At 35.8% G+C, this 27,071-nt stretch overlaps 1 protein-coding gene across 3 annotated transcripts in view; it reads left to right on the plus strand.

Annotated features, from left to right (window-relative positions):
* The first annotated feature begins 564 nt into the window (after window positions 1-564).
* NSG2 (neuronal vesicle trafficking associated 2) overlaps window positions 565-27,071 on the plus strand; it is an 82,211-nt gene continuing 55,704 nt past the window's right edge. The window contains exons 1-3 of one of the 3 annotated variants that reach the window (XM_056811591.1): window positions 565-754; window positions 2,329-2,464; window positions 3,579-3,729. In XM_056811591.1, the coding sequence (XP_056667569.1) occupies window positions 3,601-3,729 (129 nt within the window). In that variant the 5' untranslated portion in view covers window positions 565-754; window positions 2,329-2,464; window positions 3,579-3,600. Of the gene's footprint in view, window positions 755-2,116; window positions 2,465-2,573; window positions 2,660-3,578; window positions 3,730-27,071 lie in introns of those variants that run through there. The other 2 variants (XM_001370624.3, XM_056811590.1) reach the window with 2 other exon arrangements.

Here is a 27,071-nt window from a genome sequence, read left to right on the forward strand (position 1 = left end):
AAATTATGGTATGTGATTGTGATGGGATACTATTGTGTTATAAGAAATAATGAGCAAGATGATTTCAGAGAAACTTGGAAAGACTTATATGAACTCATGCAAAGTATGAGGAGACCCAGGAGACCATTGTGCAAAGTAACGGCAATATTGTAAAATGATTAGCTGTGAATAATGTAACTATTTTGAGCAATACAACGATGTATGATAATTCTGAAGGACCATGATGAAAAGTTCTCCATGTACAGAGAAAGATCTGATGAAGTCTGAAAGCAGATTGAAGCATATTTTTTCATTTTCTTTATTTTTCTTACTTTTTTGTAACATAGCTACTATGAAAAAATATTTTGCATGATTTCACATGGATAATTTGATGTTACAATTTTTGCCTTCACAATGGAGAGTGGAGAGGTGGAGAGAGGAAGGGAGTTTGGAATTTAAAAATTTTAAAAATCAATGTTAAAAATTAAAATATATTAAGACTAGATGTTGACTTTTCTATCTTTTATAAGATAAAAGTATAATATAAGCTCAGAATTGTTTCATTGTTTGTCCCAGCACAGTGTTCGACATATAATTGACACTTCAAGGAAGAAGAGGAAGAGAATGAACACTTATTAACTACCTACTCTTTACATTACAAATATTATTTCATTTGATCTTCACAACCTCTCTTGAGGGATAGATCTGATTATTATACAAAGTGAATTTAAGACAGACACAGATTTTAAGTGACTTGCCCAGGTTCAAATAGCTAGTAAGTATCTGAAGCTGGATTTGACTGAAAACATTAGTTATTACTCTCTTTGGGCAGAGAAAGAGCTTTAGCAGTCTCCCATCATCAAAGATCTAGAGCTGGAAGGGACCTCAGAAGCCAGCTAGTCTAATTCTCATTTTATGGTTAAAGAAACTGAAGCTGAAAGAGTCTAAGTGATGTGCCCAGCATAAGAATTAGGATTTGAACTCAGGTTCTCTCACTCAAGAGCCATTACTTTCTTCAATGTACCATATCTACTTTATGCCTTTGCCAAGATTCTGATAAGTTTCACAAATCCCTTATGTGTTTTCCTTCTCTTTTTTTCTCCTTCCATTGATCATCACCCAAATACTGTCTTCCATATTTTCCTCTTCTGGTTCCTGAATATTCTATTTCCATCAGTTTACTTATTTACATTGTCTCAGTTTCTTCTGTAATAGAAAAATTATACCATATTCCCTGATTGAAGAGATTCAATTTCAGGAATTGAATGAAGAGTCTGTAGATGGATTTGATTTGGACATTTTTTCTTATTTCTCTGTGATAGCATGTGAGTTCCCTTAAGCTTATTCTTCAATGACAGGTATGTGTAGAAGAGTCAACTCACTAAGAGCTAAGTCTAGGACTCCAGTGAGGTTCTTTCATAAACAGTAATTTTAGAAACAAAATATTTTCCAGATTTTCTGGAATTTTCTATTCTTTCCAACCTCTTTCTTAAAGCCTCCCTCCTGTGAATACCAGCTTCAGACAATCTGACTTTTCCCTTAACCCTGAAACAAGGACTTCTAAACACCCTTAGAACCTTCAATATTTTTCACATTTTACAAATGATAAAAAATTCCCAAATATATGCTTTTGGTTCTGACCTCATTTATTACAAATGTCTGGATGATTCCTTTACTCCAAGATAGCAGCAATAGAAACAGACCTAACTCTGAATGAATTTTAGTCCCACTTTGATGAATACAATTGTTTCTATGAACAAACCTGGCTATGAGAGCAAATTCCAAGTATCCAAAATTTGGCTTTGGTTTCTGTTGTGATCCTGGATCACAATTTATTTCTGGAAGGAATATCCTTTTCTTTTCCATTTCCTTTGAAGGCTTAAGGTGGCGTTGCTTGGTAAGTGTTTATATATATATATATATATATATATACACATACATATAAATATATGTGGTTTATATATACATATGTAATATGGTTTAATGTATTATATATTTTTATTCCACTCTATTCCCTTATTAATTCTTTTTTTTTTTCACTCTTTAAACTGTATTTTCTATGTGGCAGTTGCGGCCATGCATCAGAAACAGCAGGTGGTGCCAAATGCCAGATGGAATGGGAAGGAGAGAGAGAGAGAGAGAGAGAGAGAGAGAGAGAGAGAGAGAGAGAGAGAGAGAGAGAGAGAGAGAGAGAGAGAGAGAGAGAGAGAGAGAGAGAGAGAGAGAGAGAGAGAGGCAGAGAGAGAGAGAGAGGGAGAGAGAGAGAGAGAGGGAGAGAGGGAGAGTGTGCTCTGTGTGCTTATTGCAGGCAGGAGCTACTATACTCTGCTCTTAGCTCACTGTCAGTAGCTCTTGTATTCAGGCTGCTACACCCAGGAGCTCTGTCCCTTCAGCACCATCAGCCTGAAGCTCCTGATTGAGAGAAAACCAACCCTGCTCCTCAGATTGGCCTGAATCTGGCCTGACCCTTCAAGCGTGGTTTGCTGTAAGTACAAGGGTTTACTTTACTCCATTTCCCCCCCATCTCACCCTACCCCACCCTCTTTATGACACCCCTGGTTTTTTTCTTTTCTCATCAACAGGATTGATAAGTGAAATCAGGTCAAGCTAAGCTGCATTGTGGTTCTAAATGGAGGATTCTTCCTTTGACTCAGAACGAGTCAGAGAGGAGAAATGCAGGGTATTTATTTAGTTAGGCATTGTGCAGTTTGATATAAAAACACATATGCTCATACTGTGTTGTAGCAAATCCAGTGGCGGTTATGTTGATTGAATCAAAGAACTAGATAATAATGAGGATGAAAATGCTAAAAAGACTATGGATACACATAATGAACATGTGCACATTCCTTTATGAATTTATACATGGACACATGCACATGCAAACAATGCACTTCTTAGTGGAAGCTTTGCTAAAGAGAAACTGTAAACAAAAAAATAGCAGTTCAAATAGTGAGGTGAAATGTATCATGCTGCATGATGCTTGAGAGTATTATGATTTTGTTCTACCTTCTTGTAATGTCTTTTCCAAATGAACAGCTTGCATTTTTAGCTGATGTTTTAAATTATTTCTGTTTTGCATGTATTTTAAAATCACATCTTTAATCAATTTGCTTTTGGCTTACTCCATACTGTGACCGTTGAATCCTATATGCACCATGACAAGGGAAACAGTTAAATGAGTCATTTTACAATTGGAATGATGTCTGGAAACCCAACAAAGGTGTCATCAAAGAAAGGATTACTGAAAGATCTGAAGAATTATGTGTTAGCCTCAAAAGAGCAGAATTCAAATTCAGTCTCAGATACTAGCTGAGTGATCCTAGGAAAGTCATTGCATCTCACTAAGCCTCAAGTTTTTCCTTTGGGAAGAAGGGTTAATAATATCTGCTTGGTTTATTTACCTTAAAGAGTTGTGAAAAAAGAGCTTGGTCATCTTTTAAATTCTAAAGAAATGTAAGCTATGAGCTATAAGTTATGAGCTTTGATTATAATGTCAACCAGTATGGAACTATTTAGGAAGGAACTATTTCCATGTCTGTAATTTTTTTTCCTGCACTCTCCTTCTGCTGTCACCTTATTCATATGGACTGTTTCAGGTCTGGGAAGTGAGGCACAAGAATGGTGAAGCTGGGGAGTAATTTGAGTGACAAGAACAACAAACAGCCTTCTGGTGAGGACGGCTTTCAGACTGTCCCTTTGATAACACCCTTGGAAGTAAATCACCTGCAGTTTCCTGCTCCAGAAAAGGTAAAACCAATTATTTCCCCTCTTCTCCCAAAAGTCAAACAGATTATTTTCTTACAAATGTGTTTGTCTTATGGTGTCCCCTGAATCCTGTCAATGAGATATAAAGTATTTTTTCTTTTGCAGAGTTTTAACATAGCAAATGAAACATAGCATCATAGTTTTAGAGCTAAAAAGGACCCTAAACATTGTATAACTGAACATTTTCATGTTGTGTATATTTAAACCAGGCCCATAAACTTTAAGTGACATATCCAGGTTATACAGGGGATTTGGAATTAGACCCATCTCCTATAAATCTGAATCTAGCTCACTTTGCACTCATTGCACAGCACCTCAATGAATGGAATTGGAATACAAAGAGAGTGTTGTAGCAGAAGGGGTTTTCTAACATAGGAAATAGACTGAAATAGTTGGAAGGGATCATATCAGGAATCATTTCTGTATTGGAACGTATCCAGAATGTAGAGCTGAATGGGGCTATAGAGATTATCCAATCTAATTACCTCATTTTATAGATGAGGAAACTAAGACTTGGAGAGGGAGAAGTAACTTTATCAAGGTCACACAGAAAGGGTATAGCAGAGTTGGGGTTCAAATATTGGATCCAGAATGGACCTGAGAGCAAAGAGTGTCATTCCCTGAATGGACCTGAAGAACAGCTATCTAGTTCAAACTTCCAAATTCACAGAAGTAAGCTGAGGCCAAAAGAAGAAAAGTAAATTGACCAAGATCACAATACAATTCTGAGAGTTGTAGAGTCTAGCTGACTTTGAGAAATATATTTAGTCAGTCATATGAAAGATTTCAAGCATGTCTATGGAATATCAGTTAAAAGAAGGTAGAAACTATTATAAAGAAGACATAAGTACTTAGCCTCTAGGGTGAGACTTGTCTTTTCAAAAAAGATGAAGAAGATAATTTATGATAGGTCTGGAATTTTTTTGTGCTGAGTTTTTAATATGTATTTGGTTAAAGTGTCCTGAATATATCTGGAAAGAAAACAATGGAATCTTCTGCAGGAAATATAAAAATGATTTTTCTGATGATTTTATTTTTTCATTGGCAAATGTGAGGGAACAATGAGAGTTTTAGCTAATCAATTCAATTAGAATTGAGTGGAACCTTAGAGTGATCTGAAGTGCATGGCTCACTGATGAGGATTATTAGTTATTTTTTGAAAGTGCAATAGATATTAATATAAAATCTCTGTCATATAAAAAATGCAGAGTCTCAAAGGACATTGAGAAATCCACAGTTCTTTCTTCCAGAAAGAACATGGGTTCTATTCCCACCTCTGCCCTTAACTGGCTGTATGGCCTTGAGCAAGTCACTTCATAGGATCATAGATCATAGAATCATAGATTCAGAGTTGGAAAGAACCTTGCAGCTATGAAATCTAACACTCATTTTATAGCTGAGGAAACTGAGGCACAGACAGATTAAGTGACTTGCACAGGGAGCCCATAGCTAGTAAGTGTTTGAGGTAAGATTTGAACCCAAGTTTTCCTGATTCCAAGTTCAGCATCCTGTTCACTACTTTTGCTACCAAAGACTTCAGCCTCTGAGCCTCTGTTTTTCCATATATTGAATGAGACAGTCTTGGACCAGAACTAGATACATGCACTCTAAAGTCCCTTCTAGCTCTACTAGTCTCTGTTCCATGGTCTTAGAACCTTTTTCGATCAAGCATTTTGTTCTCTTAAGGCTGTAGCCATTTCCAAGAATCTGTTCTGAGGCCTCTTCTTGCACTGATGTTTTTTCTAAGTTCTAAGTTCCTTTCTGACTCTGATTTTCTATACTCTGTTTTAAAGTCTCTTTTAGTTCTATTGTTTCATTTTTAAAGCTATCTTTCCCTTCTAACATCTTATGAATCCATGATCATGACTTCCTATAAATATAATGCTCTAGATTTTGTCAGGATTCAAGTGGAATCATCCTCTCAAGGCATCAGTCTATTCATGGTTCTTGTATTTGCATATCTCTATGAGATAAACAGAAAAGAAATAATAAAGTGCTCCACCTCCAGGATAAATCTGAAGCCCCTGTGGTAATGATCAGAGAGCAGAGTGGCTGCAGGGGCATGCATATTCTTGTTCATCAAGGATGTGACTTTTTTCTGCTTTATTCCCTCTTCTCCCCAGCTTCCAGCCCATAGGGTTGGACATTGAGTCAGAGTCATATTTTATTAGCAGTGTGGCCCATCTGGAATGGGGATGGACAAAGTCATTTTCTTACAATGTCTCTCTCTTCTGTGGTCATGGTGTAGAACCAAGTTGATCAGAGGATTTGGTTGATTCCATTTCACTACTGCAACCCTTGACCATGTATGAGGCAGAAAGCAGCCACCAGATCAGAGGCCTTGTAGCTGGAAAGGATCTCTAGAGGTCTAGGATCCTCTATCCAACCCTATCATTTCAAGATAGGTGCTGGTTTACATAACAGGATAACAAAGCTTCAAAGATCTTTGAAATTTTAAATCCAACTGATTCTGACAATGTTTATAGTTGCACTTCCACTAATGAGATTCATCACTCCTGAATGTTTCATGTACAACATTAATAATTATATAGTACATTTATTTTATACTTTGAAGTTTTAAAAGAAAGTTCATAGCCACTGACTCATTTGAGCCTCACCATGCCTCTGTGATAGAGAGAGGGGTAGGGATGATAATTCTCATTTTATAGATAAAAAAATAAGGTTTAATAAGGGTGAAATTACTTGCCTTAGATCACATGCCTACTAACTGAGGAGCCTGGACTCAAATTCAGATCTTCAAATTTTGAGTTCACTGCTTTTTCCTCTACTTCATGCTGCTTCTCCTAAGTTTCCATAGTAACTATCTACTAGGGATTTGGAGTGGGACTTTAGAGAGCATCTAGTCTAATCCCTAATTTTATAGATGAGGAAATTGAGGTCTAGGTAGGGGAAATGACTTTTAGAACACACAACTAATAAGTGATAGAAACAATATTCAAACTTAGTTCCTTTGTAGATCAAAGGCAGTATGCCACTTGGTCTTTATATTGGGCTAGCTTATATTTATAAAAATGTAAGAATAAAAATTATAATAAACAGTCTTTTAATTCGGATGCAACAAGATTGTATTTCTAAGTAACTCAGTTCTTCCTCTGAATTCAGAACTAGAAAGGACTTTGCTAAATCATCTACTTTTCCTGACTGCTTTAGTTTAAACTCTCATTCAAATCATCTTTTAAAAAATCAAGTCCTTGAGCATTTATTAAAGTGAGCTATTTACATTTTAGAAAGAAAATAAATGCCATGAGTTTCCTGGCAATTTATTCCTCTGTATTTTTGTGATCCTCATCAAAAGAATTATAACAAAATTTGGCTAGCAAAGTAGAAGCTCATGTATCCATAAGAAAATTAGCATCGTCTTAATTCTGTAGCTGTCATTGAGCATAGTACAGTAACTGGCTTCTCTCTTGGCCCATTTGCTCCTCACCAATCAAGAAATCAAAGAGATTCTTTGGACACCTTGAATTTGTTCTCTGTGCTACAGGAATTAAAATTGGGCTTAACTTTGTTTTAAAGATGGGGAAATTGAGTTACCAAGCAGGAAAGTGATTTGTCCTAGGTCATTGGCATGTGTTCACAACAGAGTTAGATCTTTAATCTCTCAACATTTTGTGCCTTTCATTTTTCTACTAAAGCTCAATCTCTAGTCCAATCAGGCAGTCTGGATATGTATACACTGGAGTAGTTTGCTTGTGTGTGTGTGTGTGTGTGTGTGTGTGTGTGTGTGTGTGTGTGTGTATGTGCATCCATGATGGTAATTTGAGATAAGCTATTAAATTTCTAGCCTTCCTTTTAAGCCTAACTCAAACACCACTTCTTTCATGAATCATTTCTGACCTCCCTAGTGCTCAGATCATACAGAGTACTCAGTCTATACTTTCCAATTCCCTTATGCAATATTGCATATTACATATGATGTCCCTCTACCACACAGCTCCTAGAGGGCAGGGACTATTAGGTCTTATCTAAACTTTTTATTTTCTCTAGATCTTAACATAGTGCTCAGTGCACATGAAGCATTTAAACATTTGATGGATTGAACTGCATTAAATAGTTTCTCCTAGAAACTTGCATCCAACATTTATTTGTCTCCTGCTATGTAAAAGGCACTGTCATAAGCTCTGAGGAGACAAAAAAAGATTTTATATAGGCATTGCCCTCAAATGACTTAACCATCTGAGAGGAAAGATAAGAAAAGGATAAACACACAAATAATTGTGATACAAAGTTGGTTAAGATAGATCTAGAGAAGAGGCAAGCAAAAGAGCTAGGAAAACCGAGGTGGAAGAGATTACTTTCCCATTGGGAATGTGATGGTCAGAGAAGATGACAAAGCTTTTTGAAAGAGATATCCCTTGAATTGTGCATCGAAGGAAATGAGAACTTTCAACAGATGGGGATGGTAGGAAGATTGTGGGACGGAAAGCATTCCTGGCATTGGACACAGCATGAGAAAAGACTTAACATTAGAGATCATAGAAGTCAAGAAAATGGAGAATAAGACAGTTTGATTGGAATATAAAATATGCAGAGTGTAAGATGGAGCCAGTAGTAGTTGGGAGTCAGATTATAGAGGGCCTTGAATGCTAGGATCATAAGTTTATATTTTACTTGTTTAGGAATAGAAGACTCACTAATTATTTTAAGGTAAAACAGTGACGCATTTATGACAACACATTAAGAAAATGACAAAGTGAATTGTATGGAGGATAAACTGGAGATGATAAAGGAGAAAAGAGTCAGGAAGGTCAGGTAAGAGGCAATAGTCTAGGTGAAGAGATGGGGTTCTGAAGTTTGATAATAACATTTCTGATCAATAAAAGTATTTGCATATATGTGTATGTATATTCCATCCCTATCTCCCTCCCTCCCTCCCTCCCTCTCTCCCTCCCTCCCTCCCTTCCTTCCTTCCTTCCTCCCTCCCTTCCTCCCTCCCTCCCTCCCTCCCTTCCTTCCTTCCTTCCTTCCTTCCTTCCTTCCTTCCTTCCTTCCTTCCTTCCTTCCTTCCTTCCTTCCTTCCTTCCTTCCTTCCTTCCTTCCTTCCTTCCTTCCTCCTTCCTTCCTTCCTTCCTTCCTTCCTTCCTTCCTTCCTTCCTTCCTTCCTTCCTTCCTTCCTCCCTCCCTTTTATCCCTTTCATCCCTCCCTTTTATCCCTTTCATCCCTCCCTCTCTTCTTATTAGATTTGACTCAATACTCTTGTCTAATATTAGCTGGCCCGACTCCTGGATATATAGGGGAAGGCCCAATGGTCTGGTAATTATAGAAATCTAGTGTTCAAAGGGATCTTAGAAATCATCCAGTTCAACCCATACCCCCCAAAAGAATCCTTATTGCAACATATCAGCAAATAGACATCCCTCCTTTAATTAAAAACTATAATGAAGCTCTTGTGCAGACCAATACTTTCTGGAACAGCCTGATCCACTTTTGGGGAGCTCTAATTTTTAGGAAGTTTTTTGTTTACATCTAACATAAATTAATTTTTTTTCAATTTCTACACACAGCTTTGAAATTTTGCCTTCAGAAAGGCATTTTCAAAACGGAACCAGAATAGACTGTTCTTTTCAGTCTTATTCCTTTTTAAGGAACTAGCAGCTTGCCCTCTGGTGTTTTCTACCCCATTAATAATAATAATATCAAATTAATCATTGATATTAATTTAATAATAATAATGACTACTTTCCATTGATTATATATATCTCCAGTGCCCAGCACATAGTAGACACATAATAAATGCTTGTGATTATTCTTTCATTTTCTTGTATACTCTCACATCAAAGCATTTTACACACAGTACCTGTTTGTTTAATCTCCTTGAAATCCTTGTCCTTTGGGGGCCAAACAGAATAAATCTCATCCATCTTTTATATGATAGCTTTTCAAGTACTGGAAAGCAACCATCACGTTGCCTGTGAATCTTTCTTCTCCATCTTAATCATCCCCATTTCCTAATTCAGTAGACTTCTCTATGTTTGAGTTCCAGCTATGCTACTAACTTGTGGCATGAGTTCAGCTTCTTCATCTTGCCAGGCCTCAGTTTTCTCATCTGTCAAATGATGAGATAGAAACTATACATCTTAAAGATTCCTTCTCTTCAGTGGTTTTTCAAGTTCTCTTAAGATCTGGGATATAGGGTTTTCTCTTCAGTTCTAATAACGTATTCACTGTATTATCTCAGGCAAATTATTTACCTTCTATGAACATGTTTCTTCCCTACAAAATGGGGACAATAAGAATTGAAACAACTCTCTCAGAGAGGTGTTATAGGAGAATCACATTGTAAATCTTAAAGTACTGCTGAAATTAGGCATGTTGATAGCAAATGGAATCACTGAGAAGTCTCATACTAGCCTTTTTCTAGAAGTTCTAGCAACTTAGAGAGATGTTGCTCTAATTTTGTTTCAGCATTTTCTGTTTCCTGCTACCCAGTTCATACTGACACAGGACATTCAAAGGACCATAGTTGTTTTGAACTGGAAGAGACCTTAGAGATCCTCTAATTCAGCGTTCTCCTTTTAGAGCTAAGGAAACTGAGAGATCCAAGGTCACACAACTAGTACAATGGCAGAGCCAATATTCACATAGATTGTTTCCTTGATTCCTAACCCACAAATTTGGAAGGAGAATGTTCTTACATACAAGAAAACAGGAGATTCAGAGAATTGACCTGGACTATTCTCTCATAATAGTCCACCTCAATACTTGAGCATCAAACCTTGGAGCTCAGCTTAACAAGAAGAAAATCCTTACTTCTTCCTCAGCATTTCAACATTTTATATTTCTTCCCTGCCAATCATGAGGCTTCTTACAGTGAAGATCTCTCTATTATTAATAATTCTGGGAAGTAATATTTTAAATTTTTATGATCTGCACTTTACACAGTCGGAACTGCAATGTATTATATGAGCTTCTCTTTAGACGTCTAGAGTTACATCAGGGCAGTGTGGTCTTTTCAGAATGAATAATTTATAGCATTTTCACAATGCCAATTATGTCAAATCATATTACTTATTTCTTTATAGTCACTGCTCATGTTAATAGGAAGAGAAATTTCTAATAAAATCCTCCCTACATGTGAAAACCCCAAAGCTTATTTGACAAGTCATCATTAAAATATGACTTCTAATAAATATAATTGAGATAATTTATCCAGAACCACTTTTAGTACACAGACACACAAACATACAAACACAAATATACACATATGTAAATGTGCATATACCACACACATACACTCCTTTGCCTTAAATATTTTTCTTAACCAAAGAAGATAGTGCAGGAGACTATAAAAAACAGAAGATGAAACACTTACCTTCAGTCCTGGAATTGATATTCAGAATTGGTCCAGAGCAGAAAAGCAGTAAACTGGACTAGGCAATTGAGGTTAAGTGATTTGCCCAGGGTCACACAGCTAGGAAGTGTCTAAGGTCAGAGTTGAACTCAGGACCTTCCTTCCAGACTTAGCTCTCTATCCATTGAATTACTTAGCAGCTAAGTCTTAGCTGCTCCAGAACAATAAAATTCTGAGAAACCCTGGATTTGGATACTGGCTTTATTATTTACTATTTATGTGGTGCTAAACAAATAATTTCCTCTTTCTGGCTTGTCTGTAAAATGAACAGTTTTGATAAGTGATTTTGAAGGTTTCTTCCAGCTTTAAGATTCTGTGAACCTATAAAATTCAATGATTTGCAATTTCTTAGTTCCAGTTTTTATCTTCAGAAAGGCATTTCCATAATGGAGGCAGAATAGACTTTCTTTTCAGTCATTCCTTTTTTGGAAATTGGCAGATTACTTCCTTTTTTATTGCAATAATAATAATAATAATAATAACTTCCCATTTATTATGTGTTCCCAGGTTCTACTATGTAGTAGATCATCTAATCCCTTCATATCATAGATTGTAGTCAGCTCCACCCTGATTATCTTGTATACATCCCAAAGTTCTTTAATAAAGAGCTAATAGAGCAGCAGGGCCACCCAGGGTATGCCCATGGGAAACTTCCAGCCCCTTAACTAGCACTGTTTATGGCAGTGCACTCTATCTTCCCCTACATCTCTAATACAAGAGGGAAGAAACAGACCCAGGGAAAATTCTAAGTCCATTTCTCCAGACTCCTCTAGTACCTTCCTTAAAGGCAGTGGGGCTTTGCATAGTAGCCTGAGCCCTAGACTAGAAGTAAGATGACTCCAATGTGCCACGTCCCTTCAAGTTTCAGTTTTATCATCTGTAAAATAAAAAGTCTGGATGAGGCGAGCTACAAGGTCACACCCAGGACTGTCTTCAAGGTTTTGTTTCTCTGTGTGTCATGGAAAGAATGTTGGACTTGAAAATGATGAGACTTGGGTTCAAATCTGGGTTTTGAACCTTCTTACCCATGGGACCAAGGCATATGAATTTCTCTGAACCTCAGTTCTCCCCTCTGTAAAATGGGGATTCTATTATCTGCCTCATAAAGTTGTTATAAATAAGTGACTCCCAATTGCTTTACATCTATTATTTCATTTGGTCTAACAGCCATCCTATTAGGCAGTCTGTAGTCAGTACTGTGAATGATTGGAGGTATTTGGATATGATGATTTCTCTGCCCCCTTATGGTCCTGAGGCTTGTTATCTTCATGATGTCTACTTTTTGAGGGTGGGACAGGGACTAGACCTGTGACTTAATTAGTATAGGGAAATTCTGGGAGGGAACTGATACCATGGTGGGGGAGCCTCTTTATAAAATATCTCAAGCTTGGCATCAATTTGAATGTTGACTCTTATACTTACTAAGTGTATGACCTTGATCAAATCATTTAATATTTCCATTCATTAGTCTTCTCTTCTGTGAAATGAGAGCATTAGATTAGGTCATCTGAAAGGTTCCCTCCAATTCTACATTTCTGTATCTTTACCTGAAGTGTAAAAACTCACTGACTGGAGAGCAATAAGACTTGGATTTGAATTCTACCTCTGAAGCTGCATGTACTTGGATAAGTCTTTTCTACTCTTAGAGGACCTTATTCTTCAGTAAAATCATAATAATGATAATATTTGATTAATTAATTAATAATAATAAAACAGTTATATATAAATAAATATATGTGTATATATATACACATATATATGTGTGTGTATATATATATATATACATATATATATATATATATAATGCCACCTTAACAGGGTTATTTTGAGGAAAACATTTTATAAATCTTAAAGTCCTATAGACATGGGAGCAATTGTTACCACTGTTCTGGTCCTGATACTTAACTGTGGGGCTTTAGGCAAATTATTTCTCCACTCTGGGCTCAATTTTCCTAATTTTATCTTATCCCTCTCTCTCCATCCTACTGAACTCTAGCCCTGGGAAACTACCACCATTTATCTTCTCTGTTCCTCCTCCTCATGTGCCACTGAATGGTGCTGGAGGAAGGAAGTCTCACAGCCTGTTGTCTGTTTTGAACTGGGTCTACACTGCTTCAGGGTAATCCTTTTGTTCTTTCCCAATTGACTTCTCAAAGTGACTATTTTAAATCTCCACTTACCTCAAGCCTACTCTGCTCCTTTGCCCTTCCACTCAGAGATCATTAGTTATGAACACCTTCCCTCCTATTCTCTACTAAAATAACTCCTTGACATTATTCCTCATTATTTATTTCCTTTGCTCCAGTGTGTACATTGTTTGTAATTTTCTTAGTCTTTTATACAAATAAAATTAATATACAATTTTGTAGCCACAAATATTAAACATCTGATAAAAGTAATGCATAAAATAATGTAAATCTCTGTGCCACAATCACTGTGCTAGTATCAAAGGGTCAAAGATTTAGAGAGATAAGTTGTCTTAGAGGGCACTTGGTCCAGCCTCCTTATTTTGCAATTGAGGAGACTCAATTGGCCAAAGTTACACAGTGACACGGCAGTAAAGATTTGAAACTAGGTCTTCTAACTCCAAATCAAGCACTCTTCTGCAACATGCTGCCTCCTAAAGACACAATGAAAAGCAAAACAGCATCCTTTCCCCCTATGAATCTCCTAATTTTTAGATCTTTTAGGATGTATTAGGAACCCAGGACTGGCTGGGGTAGGGTAGGGGTAGGTAAAGGATTGTCACTCTAAAGCTAAAAAATTGAGAAGATAAAGGCACAGCCATATGGAACTGCTCCACCCTTCCACCCCAAACTCCCATTCCTGACCTCCTTCATCCAAGAGGATGTAGGAGACTTAGGAAATGTGAAAGATAGAATGGCACTAGAGGGGTCTATGGAACAGAAGTGTCCTAGCATCTGACTGATGGGATGCATCCTCAGACTTCCATATCCACAGTGCCTAGCTTCCAGCTCTACCCACCACATACAACCTATGAGAAGCAGCAAGTCAATATTTGGTTGTAAGTCATAGCCTTAAACATCTACCCCTTTCTCCAGTAAAAGGTCTAGGTCTTTTCCTGTAAGACCAAGACTTCTATTGAGAATATGAGTGAGAAGAAGGTATGAGTATCTGTGGCTACTTCTACCCTTGAGTCTCTTGCCCCTTTTTCTATTCATACACTACCAATTCTCAGTCCAGGATCACTCCCACCAATCTACTTTTTACATTCCTATTGGTGTCCTGATTACGCCAATGTCAACTGGTTCCAATACAAATTCTTGTTATCTAACTTTAGATAAGCCTGTCTGCTCCAGGAAGATCATTTTAATTTTACTCTTTTGATTACCTCAAAGACTCTCACTTTCTCTTTCTGAAGCCATCTCCCACCCCTTTTCACTATCTCCTCCCACTTCCCACTAAGTCTACTACTTGACTGAGAAAATTTAGTCAATCTATCAAGATCTCCCTTGTTTCCTTGCCTTCCTACCTCATAATCTCCCTGTGTCTTCATCCATCCTTCCTTTCTCTATGTATCTGATGAAGAAGAAGTCCCACCTTATCCCCATCTGTCTCATCCAGGAATTGGCCCTTCTCTTTCATTTCTTTAATCTTTTTCTATTTATTTACTCCTTTCCCACAGCCAGTAAATAGCTTTAGATTTCATTATCTTTAAAAAATGAACAAATAAAAAACCAAAAACAAACCTTTCCTTTATCCCACAATGTGATCAATCTAGCTCTCCTTTCCCATGTAAAGCCAAACTTAAAAAAATCATCTATACTCACTGCCTTTATTTTCTCACCACTGCCAATCCTTTATAATCTGGTTTTTGACACCCAATATTATACTGAAACTGCACTACTTAAAATAACCAATCATCTTAACTGCTAAACCCAATGGTCTTTCATCAGTCCTCATCCTCCTTTTACCATTGCCCATCTCACTACCTACTGTCTTTCCTGTGTTCCCTTTGATTTTGTGATAATGGTTCTGTCCTGGTACTTCCATGCCTTCTCTCCTTTATCTACATTTTTTCCCTTGATGACTTCTGATGCTTTACACAGAGCTCCTTTTTTGTTGTCTTGTAAAGGACTGACTCTCTGGGGAAAAGAGTGGGAGAGATATAGTTGAAAACCAAAAGATAGAGTTATTTTTTAAAGGAAGGGTGTAAAGTTCTTGAAGGCAGGGACTGCTTTATTTTAGTTATTGTATCCTGAGCCCTTGACATAGTTTCTTATATGCAGTTAGCATTTAATATATATTTTAAATGATTTAAAACATTGCTTTCTGATACATACCTTCAGAGTACTCTCTGCTTTGTCTTCTTGAAGCCAGCTAGGTGATGTGCTGGGCTTGGAGTCAGGAAGAACTAAGTTCAAATCCAGCCTCAGATATTTCCTATTTGAGTCACTTTGGGCAAGTCACCTAACCTGTGTTTTCCTCCATTTCTTCACCTTAAAATGAGAATTATAATAGTTCATACTTCACAGGGATGTTTTGAGGTAAGTTCTTAAATACTGAAGAAAGCAATCATTAATATTAGTAAGTTTATGACTTTGACCAATCATTTCCTTTCTCTTGACCTCAGTTCCTCATATATAAGTAGAAAAGGCTGGACTAGATGATCTCTAAAATCCTTTTCTATCTCTGATATCCAAAGATCAGCTGTACAATACCAGCTTTTTATCCATCCCTATGAACTTTCCATTCTTTTTTTCAGATAAAATATAGGAGCTTTTAATGATTTTTTGGTCTTGTGGATGGTTTCATTATCTTTTAAAATGTCTAATAGAAACATTTTTCTTTTTAAAAAAATAAATTTATTTATTTATTTATTTAATTTAGACTATTTTTCCATGGTTACATGATTCATGTTTTTTCCCTCCTCTCCTACCTTCCCCTTCCTATAGCCAGTGAGAATTTCAAGCAAAACAACGATTCAGTGTATCATTGATCAAGACCCATTTCCATAATATTAATATTTGCTGTAGAGTGATCCTTTGGAATGTAATAATTAAAATAGTGGAAGACTTAAATTGTGGCAGATATAAGAGTGGATGAGTAAATTGTGACTGCAGAAAATATGGTTTCAAGACAGTGTCTTGTTTTAAATCAAATATAAGGTGGTCGCCAGGGAAATATCCCTAATTATGAAATATACCCAAGTCAACTGGGTTTTATAGAGATTTTAATTCATACAATGATGAATTAAAGAAAATGAGAGAGCATAAGAAAGGAATGAAGGGCCTTAAAGCCAACATGGCCTAGACCTGAGTCTTAAGAGAGAGATCACTCAGTCCTTAATCACTCACCACAAGATCTGTATCAGGCCAGCTTCATCTCAGCTGACTCCACCAGCTCAATCCTGAATCTGAATGTGAATGTCAATGTCAATCTGAATGTCCCCAGCTCTTATCTGAGCTCCCTTTTAAAGCGAATTTTCTCCTATGTCACCTCCCCTAAGTTCTCCCATCTACCAATCACAGTAGACATTTTCAAAGGACAGACCATTCTTATTTCACACCTAACAAGGCTTTAAATTTTTTATTAAGTTCACACCAGAAAACTTCTGAGTAAGTTTCTCACCTCTTTGCCCCGTGTAAATTCACAAGTTGCCTGACCTTTATAGGTACTTAGCACCCTTTTGTATTATATCCAAAAATAGGCATAGCTTAAGAACTTTTGCCTTATTATAAGTATGGGTTTAAGTACTTTTCATTGTTCAGCAAGGAGTTTACAACTTTATCTTCCCCTAAAGTATGCTTAAGTAGGGGTGGAGTAGAGGTCTTCATATTCCTGATCTAAGTAGAAGTCTCACATTCCTGATCTAAGTTCCTTCATTGTTTAAAGTGGGGAATGGTCTTAACCCAACCTTATGAAGTAGGGTCTGAGATTTAAAAAATATTTTTTTTAAGGTTCACAGAGTCGACATCCCCACTCATGTCTCCTCAAACCATGTGATCAAGCAAATGTTTATCTTTTGTGTTTCTATTCCCACAGTTCTTCCTCTGAATGTGGATAGTGTTCTTACTCATAAGTCCCTCAGAATTGTCCTGGATCACTGTATTGCCACTAATGGAGAAGTCCATTACATTCGATTGTACCACAGTGTATCAGTTTGTGTACAATGTTCTCCTGGTTCTGCTCTTTTCACTCTGCATCAATTCCTGGAGGTCTTTCCAGTTTACATGGAATTCTTCCAGTTCATCATTCCTTTGAGCACAATAGTATTCCATCACCAACATATACCACAATTTGTTCAGCCATTCCCCAATTGAGGGACACCCCTGTCATTTCCCAATTTTTTTGCCACCACAAAGAGTAAAGCTGTAAATATTTTTGTGCAAGTCTTTTTCCTTATTATCTTTTTGGGGGTACAAACCCAGCAGTGGTATGACTGGATGAAAGTGCAGGCAGTCTTTTAAAGCCCCTTGGGCATAATTCCAAATTGCCCTGCAGAATGGTATAAACAACATTTTGTAGAAATTATTGGATTAAATGATGATATACACCAAACTGCCTAGCAATAAATAAAAACAATGCAAATGGAAATTATTGTACTGAAGGTCACAGAAAGATCATAGCAGAAGCAGTTAGCATGATAATATTTAGGGCAGAAATAACCTGGTGATATATATTAGAATTAGTTTTTTAATATAGGAGCAGGTACCACTATATGGAATATTTTCTCCAAACCTTTATCTAGACATTTGATTCTGTCTTTTTGAGTTTTTTTTCTTCTTTTTTTCCCCTTGGTATTGAAACCTCTTTGCTGGATGTCAGAATTTCATAGCCAGGTTTATAGTCAGGAATAATAAAAATATGGTTAGAAACAAGTAAGACTTAATATTTTCTTTTCTAATTTATGCCCTTCCTTGAAGGGCTCTACCAGTTAGGTGCAGAGGGAAAAATAATTCATGTATCTCAGAAATTTATTTACATCTAGTATCTATATTAAGCAGATTATTGGAATCAGAAGAGAGATAGTAAAGATGTATATAAAATAAGGAAGAGTGTTTATGTATGACTGTGACAGAATCTTATTGGACTGAAGAATTGAGGTATTAGGGTTTATCTTTAACTATTTCTCTCTAGCCTCCAAAGTCTTTCACCTAGAGCAAGGGACATTCTGCCTTTGAATAAGTTAACTTTTAGGGCAGACAAAACAATCTTGCATCCAAGTCTATCATGGGAAGATCCTTAGGACCATCAAGCAAGTTTATAGTGATTGTAGACCTTACCTTCCTTGTTGAGAAAAAAAAAAAGTAGAAATGAAACACATACCATTGCCAGTCATATCTGAAGTCCCACATTCTATATGCAATGGTCCTTACAACTCTGATATATGGACAGTTCCAATCAGATATCTAATTCCATTATTTCTGATATCTCAAACTTGTGCTCTTTCCACTGTGCTATGTTCCCTCTCTTAGTTTATCTAAATCCTGTCAATCCTTCTGTCAGAAAGGTGTAGTTATTGAGCACTTACTCTGTACACACTAGTTGATTAGAGGTATGTGGATAAAGGGGGCCAGAAGAGGTAGAGAGAAAAGGGAAATGTGGATATAAAAACAAGAAACTGAAAAGAAAGCAGGCCCTAACCTCAAAGATTTTAAAGCTAATTTGCTCCCTTACCTAGACATGAGGGGAATAAAGACATAGAAATAGTACAGAAGGTATTATGAATATTCTTGCTGTCATTAAAGAATAGAATATAAGCATACTTTCTCAAAGCATTTTGTAGGTGCTAATGGGCTGTCCTGCATAATTACTAGCACTCTCTTCTAAAGGGCATACAGGAAGGAGATTAGTTGCCAAATTAAACCAGAAAGAATTACAATTTATGTAATTTAAGCAGGATCTCTCTCTAAACATCCTGTGTTTTTAAAAAAATAGCTTTCAGCAAAAACTGGCTATAGCTAGTATCTTGTCTTCATTAAAGGCTTGTTCTTCAGTATCTAAATATCACTGACTAATAACAGCTGCTACCTTCAGGACATTTAGTGTACTTCATAGGTTATTGCTGAGAAAGACCTTTGAGGTAATCTGGTCCAACTTCTTCATTTTACAGATGGGAATATGGAAGGTCAGAACAGTTAAATGAATTGCTCTCACACAGCTAATGACACAAACCCAGACAACAATACTATACAATGTTGTGTTACAAATAAATATGAGAGTTCCAAAACTGTATGAGGTTTAAAGGAAAGCTCATTATTAACTGGAAGATCAGGGAAGACATAATGGAAGAGGTGACATTTGAATGGCCTATAAAAATGGGTAGGAATTTGATGAGTGAAGAGAAAGGTATGGCATTTTATGCAGGAGTTTGGAAAACACAAAGACTAATTTGGCTAGAGCATATAGTGTATGGAGGATAGTACTATGAGATAAAATTGGAAAGGAAGGATAACATCAAATTGAAAAAATCCTTGAATATTAGATAGTGGTCTTCAGATTTAAGCATTAAGATTTACATGGTAGCTCCAAAAGAATGGTTTGAAAAGAGGAAGGCAGGAAGGTAAGCTTCTTAGGAGCAGGTAGTAGTAGAAGCAAGACTAGAGGGGAAGGGACAAATGAAAGGGATGTTACAGAGATGGAATAGACCAACCCACTTGAATATTGAGGGAGAGGGAAAAGTAAAATATAACCTCAGAATTGCAAACATGAGAGACTAATGAATAGTTGTACTATAGATGCCTGCCTCTTTTAGGAAAAGTCATTCTGGTGGTAAAAAGAATAATTTTAATTGTGGATTCTATTGAAGATGAGACATCAATGGTCAGACATGCTGTGCTGACTCTGAAGAGAGATTATAGATGAAGAGATGAATTTTAGGGTCATCAAATAAAAGGGATAGTTGAGGGTGTGGGTGAGATTAAGATTACCTAGTGAGAGAACATAGAGAGTAAAGAGGAGCAAGGACAGATCTTGGGGAAGATCCACATTAAAAGGTTGGAAAGGTGATAGGCAGTCACAGAAAGGAATAGAGAAAGAACAATTAGAGAGGTTGAAAGAGAACCAATAAAGTATGATGCTGGGCTTACTGCAGCTCAGAACTCTTTAAATTCTAGAGATCTGTCAACTTCACCTTCCCAAAGAGCTAGGATTACAGGTGTTTACCACTATGCCTGGTTCTGTAATTATTTCTGTTCCTGTTGGATTTTGTTTGCAATGTACAGAAATATTGATACTTTATGTGAATTTATATATCATCTAGATTTGCTGAAGTTATTATTTTAATTAATATTAGTTGACTTTCTAGAGTTTTCTAATAAAAAAATATATCATCTATGAGAAGGTATAATTTTGTTTCTTCTTTGCCTCTGCTTATTCCATGAATTTCTTTGTTTTGCCTTATTACTTTACTTAGCACTTCATCAGTTAGTAATAGTGATAATGGCCATCCTTGCTTTTGCTTTGCTTTTATTGAAGAGGCCTCTGGTATATTCCTATTACATTTAGTGATGACTCATTTAAGAACAACAAGTCTATTTCTTCCTATGTTAATATTTTTAAAAAATATGGATATATTTTGTTAAAAGGTTTTTTATGTATGTTGACATAAGTATATGACTTTGTTGTTCTTATTAAAATAGCTTCTTATGTTTATAGTTTTCCTAATAATAATCCAATTCAATAATCTTGCTTTAAATTCAACTTCATCACAGTGTATAATTTTTTTGTGGTATATTGATGTAGCCTCTTTGTTAATCTTTTATTTAAAATTTATTTAATATATTGTTCTATAGTTTTCTTTCTTTGTTTTGACTCTCCCTGATTTAAGTAATGATACTGTATTTGTAGCAGATAAGAAATTTGATAGGATCTCTTTTTCCATTTTTGTAAATAATTATATAGTTATAATTATTTTTTCTTCAAATGTTGGGAAGAATTAATTAATATCTATCTGGTCCTGGAATATTTCTTTTTCTTTTGTGAATTCATTTATTATTTGCTCAGTTCATTTTTTTTCCTATGAGAAGGTTATTTAAATTCTTTATTTCTTATTCTTTTTGTATCATTATTCTATATTTTTGGAAATATTCATTTCATTTGTCAGATTAATTGGCATATTATTTGGTGAAATAGCTTTTAATAATGTCCTTTATTTCTTTCTAATGTCTGTTTTTACCTTTTTGTATTTATAATTTGGTTTTCCTCTTTTAAAAGACCAAATTACCTTATGGTTAAACTACCTGATTAAGAAAGATTCTAGTTCTATTTATTAATTCATTTTTATTGTGTTCAGTTTTATTAATTTAAAATTTTTTTCTAATTAATATTTTTGTGCTTACTTGGATTTTAAAATTTGTTTATTTCTGTAAGTTTTTTCCCCCTTTGGTTCAGTGTCCAATTCCTAATAGTCATTTCTCTTTTCTGTTGATTAAAGAGTTTGTGGCTATAACTCCCCCCCTAAAGATTGCTTTGACTGTATCCCACAAATTTTAATATATTATTTTATTATGCTATTTTTGAAGTTGTGTAATATTTCTATATATGGTTTTGACCTACTAATTCTTTATGATTACTTTATTTAGTCACCTTCTGAAATCTTTAATTCTCCATTTTTGATCATTTACTGAATAATTTTATGCCATGTGGCCAATAAAGGATATGTTTAACATTTTTGCTTTTCTGCCTGACTCTGTGAAGTTTTTATGCTCTAATAAATGTCAATTTTTGTAGAAGGTAAATGGACAGCTATTAAATATGTGCCCCTGTTAGCTTTTCCATTTAGAAACCACCAGAGATTTAGCATCCCTAGCTTTTCTAAATTTCTTTTCAGTCCTTTAATTTCTTTCTTATTCCTTTTTTTCTATTGTATTAGACTAGACTAGAGAAGAGGTAAATTGATATTCCTCACTACTATCATTTTACTATTTCACCTAAAATTTCAGTTTTAAGCATTTAGATACTATGCCATTACATGCATATATCTTAAGAACTGATGTTAATTCATTATCTATGGTACCTTTAAGAATAATACAGTTTTTCTGGTTTTTTTTACCAGCCTATTTTTTCTTCTGACTTGCCAAAGATTGTGTTTACTATCACTGCTTTATAAAATTAGAATTAAAGTATAATAATAGGTTTCCTGAAACTTATTATTTTAAATCTGTTTTATATGTTCTAATGTAAAACTTTCATTTCAGGCATGTTTTTTTATAAACATATTGTTTTATTCTGTTTTGTAATATATTTTACTATCCACTCCAGTTTTACCATCGAATTCATTTGCTCATGTTAAAGGCTATGATTGTTCACTGTGTATTTCCTTTTATCTCATTTGCTTTTTTCTTACTTTTTTCTCTCTGGTCGCCACACCCTCTTCACAAAGAAAAGGATGATGAGTGAGAGGGAATGAATACAGAAGTAGTGATCTTTGAAGTTCCTGCTCTTACTTAGGCTGTTTCTCTCCCTTGATCTTTGTTAATATGGTTGTGGGAGAGAATACTGGACAATACTGCTTTCTCCTACTCTGCCATTTTTATCACTTGCCCTCCTACTTCTCATCCTTACATTTTTCTAACTTCCCCAATCATTGGATACTACATTCTTCAGTATTACTGGTGATTTAGTAATCATTAAAGCCAAGGGCCTTTTCTTCTTCTTGATTTTCTAATCTTTTTCCAGCTTTTGGAACAGACAGCTTTCTTTCCACCCCCACCTCCATTATTTTTCCTCTCTGGCTTCATTGACATTTCTCTTTCCTTATTCTTCTCCTACCTGTATGACTACTTCTTCTTACTCTTCTTTGCTCAATCACCCTTCTCCCTTACATTGTTCAAGGGTGTTCTTTAGGACTCTTTCTAGGGCCTTCTTTGTTTATGACCATTCTTTTGACTGTCTTACCAGATCTCATAGCTTCATTTTTTAAATTTAACATAGATGACTCCAAAATCTATTTCTCTGTACCTGAGTTTCCTTCCACTATAGTCCTGCACCTAAAGTTCAACCTGTCTCAACTGGAGCCCATCATCTTTCCCCTAAATTTGCCCATCCTCCTAACTTCCCTATTTTCATTGAGAAAAAGAGATCATATAATAACATAAGTTCATTACTCTAGAATCATCCTTAATTGTTCTCTTTCCTTCCTGCCTCATATCTAGTTATTTTTCCAGTCTCAATGATTCTCCCTTTGCATATCTGTCCCTTCTTCTTACTTCACTTGTCAGGCTAGTAACGTATACTGCATCATGATATAGTTGACAAAACACTGGTTTTGGATTTCAAAGACCTTGTTTTTAACCCCAGACTGTTTACTTACCACCTGTATAAATGCCTTGGACAAGTAGCTTAAGCTCTTTGGGCCCTTGTACTTCATGATAAAATAAGGGTGAATTCAGTGATCTGTAAAGTAAGTTCCATCTCTAAGTGAATGATCTTATGATTCCAGGCTTGAATTCTTGCAGTGACCTTTGAATTCTTCTCCCTGCTTTTATTCTTTTTCTGCTCTACTTCATCCTTACTATGGATACTTAAGTAATTTTCCTAACCACCTTGTCATTTACCCCTTCAAAAACCTTTAGTGGCTCCCTGTAGCTTCTATATAATATACAGTGTGTCTCTCTAGTCTTTTCCCCCCATTACAGATATATTTTGAGTTCCAAATTCTTTCTTCAACCCTCCCTGAGATTGCAGGTAATTTGATATAGATTACACAGTGGTTATCATATAATACATATTTCTATATTCATCATTTTGTAGTAGAAGACATATATCACTTGAAAAAAACTTTCAGACTCCATCAGTTCTTTCTCTGGTATTAGATGACATTTTTCATCTTGAGTTCTTTGGAGTTGTTTTGGATCATTGTATTGTTCATAATTCCCAAGTCATTCACAGGTGGTTATTGACAGTATTGTTATTGCTGTGTATGATGTTCTTCTGGTTCTGCTCACTTCACTCTGCACCAGTTCATATAAGTCTTTCCAGGGTTTTTCTGAAATTGTCCTGTTCATCATTTCTTATAGCACAATAGTATTCCATTACAATTGTATACTGTGATGTGTTCAGTTGTTCCTCAATTGATGGACATCCCCATAATTTCCAATTCTTTGTGCAACAAAAAGAGCTGCTATAAATAGTTTTGTAAAATATGTCCTCTTTTTTTTTAAAGATCTCTTTGGGATATAGATGTAGCAGTGGTATTGCTAGATCAAAGTCTATGCACAGTATGAGAGCCCTTAAGGCAGGGTTCCAATTTGCTCTCCAGAATGGTTGAATAAATTTACAACTCTACATCCAGTGCTTTAGTGTCCCAGTTTTCCCACATCCCTTGATGTTTAAAGTCATTCATAATCGAGTTTCAACTTGTCTTTCAAAAATTATTTCACATATCTCCTCTGAAAACATTTTGTTTCTGTGGGCCAAATTTTGTCTACAAGATGAACTTTATATTCCATATCTTGTATTCAGGCCTATCCTCAAATTTCCTTTCAGTTATTTGTATGCATGCTGTAAATATACCTTCTCCCATCCCCCTTCTTGGGGGGAGGAACTTAATCACCCCTGTTTTTGTTTTTTAGCACCAAAGTGCCTTGCATTCAGCAGCTACTTGAAAAATTATTTTCCCTTATTAAATTAAATATATTTTCTTCTTTGACCAGAAAACAGAGTGTACAATGAGTTTTGTGGAATGGGAGTGGGGTGCTGGACAAGTTCATATGTTCATTGGCACCTCAGTAGAAGTAAAGGGAGTGGTGGAGGTAGAGGGCTAAGATTTTGCAAAGAAAAAAGAAGGGAAAAAGCTTGGGACAGACTTTGGAGAAATGATTTGCAACATTTGAAGAGAATTATAACAAAGCAATAATAGATTATTTAATAGCATTGAGTTTCCAGATGAAATTATTTAGCATAGATTTTTAGTGTTTGAATGCTTCCTTTTGTGCTTTGGGGCTTGGAAGAGGCTTTAGATAAAATATAAACATATCCTTTTGCAGATGATTAATCTGAGGCCAGAGCAAGAACTTTACTCCAAATTCCTTTCATTCTAAATTCAGTACTTAAAAAAAAACCCTTCATCATTCTTGAATTCCTATACATCCTAGTAAGACAACTAGAAATATTACCACCTCAAGAAAGCTTTTTTTTTGATGCCACTAGTCAATAGTAACCTTCCCTCCAAGATGACATCTATCCTTTTATTGGCAATTTCCTCTAGCATTTGTGCATCGTTTTTCATTATAATTACCTGTGTTTATGTCCTATTTGCTATCTGAGATCAAAGGGTAAGTTTAATCTATGCTTTGCATATCTTCTTTTGCCCTGCATATTGTAAGTGCTTCATAATATTTATTGAGTTAAATTTAACCTTACAGACTATAGGATAGAGGTCATAATTGTAGTTTTTGGAATGTCTTAAGGCTTGGATAGTTAATTTAGCCTTCAACCCAGGAAATTAGAAATTATTATATGTAGTGACTTGTATCATATTATATAATTATTATGTATAATATCATATTAAAAACAATAATAAGAGACATCATGGTATAGAGTCAAGAAGACCTGGGTTTAATTCTAACCTCCAACACATAATGGCTATGTGATGCTGTAAGTCATTGAACCCCAGGCAATTCTCCAAGACTAGAAGTTGTGGATTGCATCTAATCTTCATTGCTGGAGGGATTAAATATTACCCCCATCTCACAGAAAACTCATCAATTCTTGCCACCTATTATCTCAGATCCCCTCCTCCCTTATGTATCTAAACTCATTTAGCTATATAGGAAGTAGAGAAAATTGCCTACAAGGGTACCTCCACTTCCTCTCCTTTCATTCTCTTCTTGACTCTGCAGTCTAACTTCCTCCCTTATTCAACTCTCCAAAGTTATAGATGATCTCTTAATTGCTAAATCCAAAAGCTTTTTATCATTCTCATTCTTTTTCTTTCTGCAGCTTTTTGACATTGTCAGCCATCCTTTTAATAATCTCTTCTCTCTAATTTTTCAACTCATAAAGATTCAACTTTTATTTTTATGCTAATGATTCCCAAATCTTTTTATCTATCCTGGGCTTCTTTTCTGACCTCCAATTTCATGTATTCACCTCCCTACTGGACATATCAAACTGGAGATCCAACAGAAATCACAAATTCAACATGTCTAAAACTGAATTCCTTATCTTCAACTCTTTTCTACTGATTTCCTCAGCCCACCTCCATAGCCGGAACCTACTGCCATGTCTTGTCAATTCTAACTTTGTAACATCTAGTGCAGATTGTTATCACTTCTTGTCTGGGCTACTGTAGTAGCCTTCTAGGTTTCTCTTCCTCAAGGTTCTCCCTCATCCAGATAGGCTTTACTCAGCCAACAAATTGATCTTCTTATAGATCTGACCTTGTCTCTCTCCATTCCGATTCAATAAATTCCACCTTATTACCTCCAGGATCAAATGTGAAATACTCTGGCTTTCAAACCCTTCATAACTTGTCCGCTTCCTGTTTCCAATGTTCTTAATTATCTCAATATATTCTGTGATCAATTGACATTAGTTCCTTTAATTTTTTTGCACAAGAGACTCCATCTTCTAAATCTATGCACTTTCATTGGCTTTCCTCCTTTCCTGGAATGCTCTCCCTCTAATCTCCACCTACTGGCCTCTCTGGCTTCCTTCAAGTCCCACCTAAAATCTTACCTTTGGAGGCAGCTGGGTGGCTCAGTGGATTGAGAAGCCAGGCCTAGAGATGAGAGGTCCTGGGTTCAAATCTAGCCTCAGACACTTCCCAGCTGTGAGACCATGGCCAAGTCACTTAACCCCCATTGCCTAGCCCTTTACCACTCTTCTGCCTTGGAGCCAATACTCAGTATTGACTCCAAGATGGAAGGTAAGAGTTTAAAAAAAAAATCCTACCTTCTACAAGAAGCCTTTCGTAATACTCTTTAATACTAATGCCTTCCCTCTCTTGATTATCTCCAATTTATTGTCTCTATATTGTTTGTA

Source organism: Monodelphis domestica, chromosome 1 (assembly GCF_027887165.1).
Source record: "Monodelphis domestica isolate mMonDom1 chromosome 1, mMonDom1.pri, whole genome shotgun sequence".
Lineage (NCBI taxonomy): Eukaryota > Metazoa > Chordata > Mammalia > Didelphimorphia > Didelphidae > Monodelphis > Monodelphis domestica.